This window comes from Gambusia affinis, linkage group LG21 (genome assembly GCF_019740435.1).
Source record: "Gambusia affinis linkage group LG21, SWU_Gaff_1.0, whole genome shotgun sequence".
In the NCBI taxonomy this organism is placed as follows: domain Eukaryota; kingdom Metazoa; phylum Chordata; class Actinopteri; order Cyprinodontiformes; family Poeciliidae; genus Gambusia; species Gambusia affinis.
The window spans coordinates 1,288,075-1,295,497 of record NC_057888.1 but is presented as its reverse complement, the minus strand read 5'-3'; the positions used below and the strand labels follow the sequence as shown (position 1 = coordinate 1,295,497).

Here is a 7,423-nt window from a genome sequence, read left to right as displayed (position 1 = left end):
TCTGCTTTTATTTGAATAATAAACCGGCAGATATCACCTGATAAAACAGAAACAAAACTTATTTCAGGATAACAATCAGTCAATTTGAATAATAGTTTATTATTTACAAAACGTTATTTTATTGATATCAAATAAAAATCTCCTTTCATTTTCCCTGCCAGCAGATTAACTGTCCTGTTAAGTTTTGAAGATTTTTTATAATATAAAATACCTCAGATGATTGAAATCAGGATTATTTTAAACAGAAATCCATATTTTACAGAATGAATAATCCAATCTTTCTCTCCATGAAGTGACAAGAAACAACATTTTAAATCTTTATTATGACTCAAACTTGTTTTCCCTTTTCTATCTTTATTTACATTGCAATGCATTTTATGTTTTTGTTAGAAAAAGTTCAAAAGTTGCCTATAAAATTAACTTTTGGATATGAATTAAATCAATCCTGATCTGAGTTAAATGAATGAGTTAAAGCATCCTGTTTGTTTTTAATATACTTTAAACAAACAGGATGTTTTTAAAGCTGCAAGCTCAACATTTAAAAACCTGCAACTGATTTGAAATGAGAGGAAACATGAAAACAGAAGCTCAGAAAGAAACCTGAGCTTCCAGGAAAACATGGCCGCTTGAAACGGTTTCAGGCTGTTTGGCTGCGCATGCGCTCCTGTGACCCGACCGGGGTCGCGTGTCAGTAATCCGATGATCCTCCGACAGGTGAGCCAACAACCACCTGCAGAGACTCGCTGCGTCATCTAATCTGCGGCTGCGCAGCCACTCAGGTTCACCGGAAATACGGCCACCGGTCCTTCAAAATAAAATGTTTTTAAGAAAATAAAGACCTTCAATAAGAAGAGATGTTTTATCACCAATACAGCTCATTGTTCTGATGGACAGGAAATTTCAAATTAAACTGTAGATTATACAAAAACTGAAAACCAAAGAAATGACACAATAATAAACAAACAAACAAACAGATAAATAAACAGAATAAATTTATTGGGTTGCCAAGAGAAGGAGGTCAAACCATCTCTTCCATGCATCAGCAGGGGTCGTGACCCCAACTCCAACATCTTCCTAACTCTATATCCAGATTTAAAGAGCAGCAGCAAAAGCAAAGGAGGCGGATCAGCAGAGGCTTTTGGCACAAATAATGTAGTTTTTAAATTAATTGAATTGAATATTGTTTTGGATGTTTGTTTTTTCAAAGTTTGGTAGGATGTTTTGTCATATTTTCTTAATTTTAGCCACAAAATCCAATTTGATCAGATCAGAGCGTTTTTTCATTTCTCCTCAAAATTTGCAGGTTTGACAGAGCATGGATGCTTTTATTATGAAAGTCTTAATAATACCATTTCTGGTACAGCTTGTGGAGATTGACTGTAGTTGCCAAGGAGCCAGCTCCATAGCAACCGGATCTAGAGAGGAAAAAAAAGTTGAAAGATTTATTTGTTTGTTTTTGTTTGTTGTTTTAGGGTTACGTAGTGAGGAAGATGAGGAAGATGAAGAATCTCCGCAGCAGATCAGGAGTTGGACTCGAACTAAAAGTCTCCAGTTAGAAATGCCTTCAACGCTGATCGTGAAGCCCAAACCGGCGGAGGCGTCGAAGGGAAGCCGAGCGGCGAGGCCGACAGCGGAGCCGCGGGCGGCGCGCAGCGGCCGGAGCGCGCGGCCGCGGGACAAGAGGGGCCCGGCGGCAGCGGCGGGGACCCAGGGGCCCAAACCGAGGGCCAGGTCCTCATCCGCTGCCCCCAAACCAGCAGCAGCCAAACCCAGAACCGAGCCGGAGCGCCGCAGGGCCAGAAGCTCCGTGAGGCAGCCGGACGCCCGGGAAGGCGCCGGGTGTCCGGGTCTGAGGGAGAAGCGGGGCCCCGGGCCCGACGGGAGGCCCGCGATCCAGAGGTGAGCACAGCGGAGTCAGTGCGTTCAGTCAGTGTTTTATGGGTTCTGTAAGGGCAGTTAACCAGGGCGGCATCAGTAAGGGAGGGGCGCTTAAGAACTAGAAAATAACCAAGCTTGTTTCTGACATTTTAGTGAGATTCTGTTCAGTTGTTGTTGATAACTGTGAGAAAATATGACCTGTTTCTGCTACAAATAAAAAATAATAATAATGAAACAAACTGAATATTGTTGCATTTTGATTGGTTGGAGGGCGGCAGGAGGAGGGGCTTAACCAGGACGCCATTCCTGCTCTGAACTCTGGGATGAAAACAAAAGTTTCTTTATTAAACACAGAGAGAAAATATGATCTATTTCTAATATTACCTTCCTAAAATAACATCCTCAGTCAAAGTAATTTTATTTTTATTTTTATTATTTTTGCATGAAAATAAAGTGGTGACATCAGAAATTTACAAATTAAATCCAAATTTAATAAATATTAACTTATTGTCTTTTATTTCCTCTAAACATGTTTTTTGGTTTTAAATGAATCTGTTTATTTTATTATTCTCTTGTTTAAATTCTTAATTCATGCTGTAAAAAACAGACAGAAACTTTTTACTTTTCAAATGTTTTTGTCGTCTTTCTTCTAAATATTTATGATGCTCATTGTTTGATTTTAGATCTGAAATCCAGAAATAAAAAAATCCAGTTTCAGTTTATTGAATGAATTGCTGGTTTTGTTCAGAACGGCATCATGGCTGCCTGTTTGTGGTTGGAGACTTTTCGTGCTCCCTGCTGTGAAACGCCGGGCGATCCTGAAATATCCCTCCGCCGCTGCCAGAGGCTTCGTCTCCATCTGCTGCAGGTTAATCCCAGCAGGGTTCCAATCACTGCAGAGAAGCTGCTGCAGTCTGGCAAAACATGGCCGCTTCTGCACAACAAACTCTCCTGAAAAGTGAATCAACGCGACAGAAGGAATAAACCATCCGGGATATATTTGATGGATCTTTGACGGATTTGCTATAAAATTTTCTTTTCAGGTAAACAAAGTTTCTGCAGGTGAACTCAGGATGATGACCAGATCATCACTTTCCATCAGTAAGAATAAAGTTCAAATAGTATGAAAATAAAGTTGTAGTATTACGAGAACAAAGTCAAAATAATACAAGATTAAAGTAACAATATTACAAGAATAATGTTGAGATAATACGAGATTAATGACGTCGTTAAAAACAGAAAAGCCTTACATACGCTAACTTCAAATCAGGTTGTAGTTTTTTACACTTTGTATTTCTCATCTATGTGCCATTGTTCATGATAAACACATTAAAGCAAAACAAAAATCATCCAGAGCTTCACTGATGGATCCTGCCTCTCCCTGTTGACATGCCGCCCTGGGCAAAGAGCCGGATCATTTGAAAATAATCGGGTTCGTTTGGGTTTTAATGTTTTCAGCCTCTTGTTTAAACCTTCTTTGTGTTTCAGTCACAAGGCGTTCACTGTCATCCCTCCAAACCCAAAGAAACGGAGAGAAATCCAGAAAAGTGAGTTTCCTGTTGACCCTCTGAGTTTCACTGACACTCTGAGTAATCTCTGCCGTCTGATTGGCTGAGCAGAGGCGGAGGCGGAGCTAGCCGCTCTGGAGGAGCTGCGCCTGAGCAGAGCCATGGCCTACGTCTCCATACACCCCAGCAGCGTCGGTGAGACACCCGAACGCCTCGCAGGCGGTGCGTTCACGGCCGCCTCTCTGACTGCGCTTTGTGCTGCGTTCGCAGGCGGCTGCATGAGTCTGGAGGAAGTGAGGCTGAAGCAGCAACAGGAAATGATGCGAGCCAAGACGAAACAGAAACAGGTGTGACACCTGGAGCGTCCTGCAGGGGGCGTGGCAAAACCCTCTGATTCACAGAAGGCAACAAAACGTCTCCATTATCTGGTTTAACCTCAAACTCCTGAATCTCACTGTTTGTATCTGATAATATGTCAGAAATGCATTAAAAAAACCTGAAAAAAGTCAAACTTTTCATTTAGAATCTAGTTTTAATGCCAAATTATTTGCTTTTGGTCACTAATTGATTATTTTATCTGATTCCCGTTTCTAAGTTTCTGAAGTAAATATTTATAACTGTGAAAACTTCTTAAATACTTCCCATGTTCCTGAAATGTGAAATGAATTTTAATATTTACATCAGTTAGTGTGTCTGACATTTAAGATGCTGAATCCATCCAGGAAGTGCAGATCTTCACTTCCTGTCCTGCTTGTGTTCCAGGTGAGGAAGCAGCTGGTGGAGGAAACTCCGGTCCTGACCAGGTGACCTGACAGCGCCTCCTACTGGCCTCAGCTGGCAGCTCAACTCCTGCTGAACACAAAGCGTTTCCATCCATCAGCAGGAATATCCGTTTTAATCATTAAATTATTCACCTGAACATTTATGAGTTCAATTATTACACATCAAACAACTTTCAACAGTGCAGCTGACGGTGGAATATCCCTCAGCATGATGCTGCCACCACCATACTTTGCCATTGTTCAGGTTGTTTCCTGATGGAGGATGGAAACTTTTAAGCATTTTAAATTCTGCATTTAGTCAGTAAAACTTGCAACAGCTGGTGTGTTTATCACTCTGCATGGATCATATTTTGTTTAAATGTGTTCTCTGTATTTTGTGTTTGTATATAAATTAATATTATAGAAGAAATAAAGTTTAAAAAGAGGAAATAAAACAGCATTTTATTCAATGAATGGACAGAAAGAGGTTTATTGAACCATTTAAAAAATACTAAAGAAATGGATGGATGGATGGATGGATGGATGGATGGATGGATGGATGGATGGGACTTAAAGCAGAACAAATTTTAAAATAAACATAACTTTGAATATTTCTTAGAAGTTATTTATTATAATTTATTCAAAGAATAATTCTTGTTTTTATTCCAAGTTGAAAATATCTGACAGTCTCTTGTCTCCACTGATGTCCTAAAACAGGATATTAGAGCCACTGAAGAAAAATAAAAATAAAAAGGGGTACATTTCTACAAAAAAGAAAAAAAACAACTCAGAAATTTTGAGAATAATCTAAGTAAATTTATAGAAACAAAAAAAGACAATTTCTGAGTTTCAAAAGTGAATATTTTTCTACTTCTGTCATTTCTAGAAACTTCTGATTCATTTCAAAGTTTGAGTTGTTTTTTTCTCTAGAAAATTTTTAAGCTCTGAAATGTCCCTTTTTTCTAGCAAATTTCTGAGATTTATCTAAAAAGTGTTTTGTTTTCTCTAGAAAATTTTTGACTTTTCATACTCTGATATTTCCAAATGTTTTCTTGGAATTTTCTCAGATTAATCTCACAATGTCCTTATTTTTTATTCTTTTAATTTTTTTTTCTAGTAAGTTTTTAACTTTTCAAGCTTATAAATTTCCACGTTTTTTCTAGAAAGTTTCTGAGAATAATCTCTAAATTTCTGAGGGTTTGTTGGTGGAAATGTGCTCCTGTTTTTCTGTCAGCAGCCAGAGTTTCTGTAGTTCTGCTTTCCGCCATCAGAGGGCGCGTTCTGCCTGAAACAGAGGAAGAGTCTGGGTGGAGAGCATGATGATGATGATGATGATGATGATGATGATGATGATGATGATGATGATCACGCATCGCTGGAGTTAAAAGAACATTTGGTTCTTTATAGAAAATCACAATAAAACCCTCCTAATTTAATCCTCCGTCTGTGGACTTTAGAATCACAGCTGCGCATTAATGTCGCAGTTAAACTGCGGGAGTTTGACAGGAGCGGAAGATGATTTTTAAAAATTGTTTTAGTTTAAATTATTTTTTGCTTTTTACGTTTGAGTTGTTTTCACCAGACGGAAATGAACAGATTAAAAGCAAACCGAGCTAAATGTCAGAGTCGTGCTTCTGCCTCTGGTATGCATAATTTAAATGTCACGTCGAGAACGAAACTGTAGATCTGCGCATGCGTCAGATATCTTAAAGACTTCTGAACAGGAACAAACGCGCGGCCATGTTTGTAGTCTTTAGCGCTAAACCTTCCTGTAAAGCGGATGGTGCGTTCAGGCTCATCTTTCTTTGTAACGTCAGAAAGATGACACGCAGGAGAGAGGCTCTGTTTTTTATTATTGTTTTTTATCTACTGCAATCTGCCTTATTTTTTTTTGACCATCTGGTTAAAGATTTTTAATAATCTCCAACTGATCTTATTAAAAGCATAGAACTTATTTTTTTGTTCCAGCTAATAAATCTGTAATCTGCAGCCACAGATGAATTGTGATCAAAAGTATCGCTAAAAGAAATGTAAATAACAACGGTAATGAATTTTGTGGAGTTATAAGTTGAGAAAAAAAGAAAAATATTTTCAGTATTTTTTAAAATAAGCCATTCTTAAATTAAGAATTGAATTAATATTAATTTTAATTACTTTTAATATTGTAGATGCTTCACCATCTAAAAGCTTCTGTTTCTGAAATCTCTGCAGTAATTATCTGTTTGATTACGGATCTTTCCTGTCTTGTGATGTGATATTGAGATGCAAAACATAATTTTCAAGTTTACTTTTTCCAGCAGCAATGCAAAGAACTTTAAAGACAAGAATAAAGATTATTTCTCATCCTGACTTCTCTCTTATTTTGTTGGGATTTTTATTCACAATGCATCTTAGAAAATGTATTTAATTAAGAAAACATTTGATGTTTTAATTTAATCTTTTGTCTGATTTTAATTTACGAAAGCATTTATTTGATGAAGGAAAGTAGATGGAGATTAAAATCTCTGATTCTTTTTGGTCTGTCCTACGGAAGACAATTAGGACCACAAAAAATGTGACATTTTTATTTCAGATGTTTTGATCTGATGTGCTTTGATAATGTTACTATAATTCATAATGTTAGTAATAAGTAGTGAACATAACTGTAGTAATTTTTGTTATTAGAACTTTTTTTACTTCATATTTTGAAGTATTAATTCAGAATTTTGACTCTTAAGAAGTTAAACTAAAACCAGAGTTTTTATTGTTTTATTGGTCCTAATCTTCTTCCATACAGACTCTTCACCCTCTGGGTGTTATAAAATACTTTTTAGTCTGTATTAAAACTTTTGGATCAAACGTGATTTGAGTTTGCATTATCAGCCTAGTAACTGAATCAGTTTATCTTAGACAAAATTTCAATAAATTCTTTTATTTCTTTAGTTTATTTAGATCAGGGACCTGCAACAGGCATCAGGAGTGTAACTTCGACTAGAAATAGTAAGGAACCAGATACATTTAAAAACATGGATATTGCAGCAAATGTTAGTTTTAGCAGGATTTTCAGTTTTTCAGTAAAGCTGTATTGAATTTCTTTGAACAGAATGATACCAAAAGTATCTGTAGTATTTCCTTTTTACATATTTCTTTATTAGACGAAAATGTATCCATTGTCTTCATGTATTAGTGTTAGGCTGTTTTTATATTAAAACCTTAAAAATGGCCGTTTATCTAAAAATGGCAACAAATTTCGTATATTTGACACAAATACGTTGCATTTGTAACTCAAAACAAGTT

The 7,423-nt window shown here is 36.9% G+C and overlaps 1 protein-coding gene across 1 annotated transcript; it reads left to right on the top strand.

The window, feature by feature from the left end:
* Positions 1 to 1,381: 1,381 nt before the first annotated feature.
* On the top strand, positions 1,382 to 4,305 carry zgc:194621 (uncharacterized protein LOC795037 homolog). The gene is made up of 5 exons (XM_044105194.1): positions 1,382 to 1,899; positions 3,367 to 3,425; positions 3,498 to 3,581; positions 3,657 to 3,733; positions 4,149 to 4,305. Exons 1-5 carry the CDS (start codon positions 1,559 to 1,561, stop codon positions 4,191 to 4,193), a joined length of 606 nt encoding a protein of 201 aa, XP_043961129.1. The 5' UTR covers positions 1,382 to 1,558; the 3' UTR covers positions 4,194 to 4,305.
* The last annotated feature ends 3,118 nt before the right edge of the window (positions 4,306 to 7,423 follow it).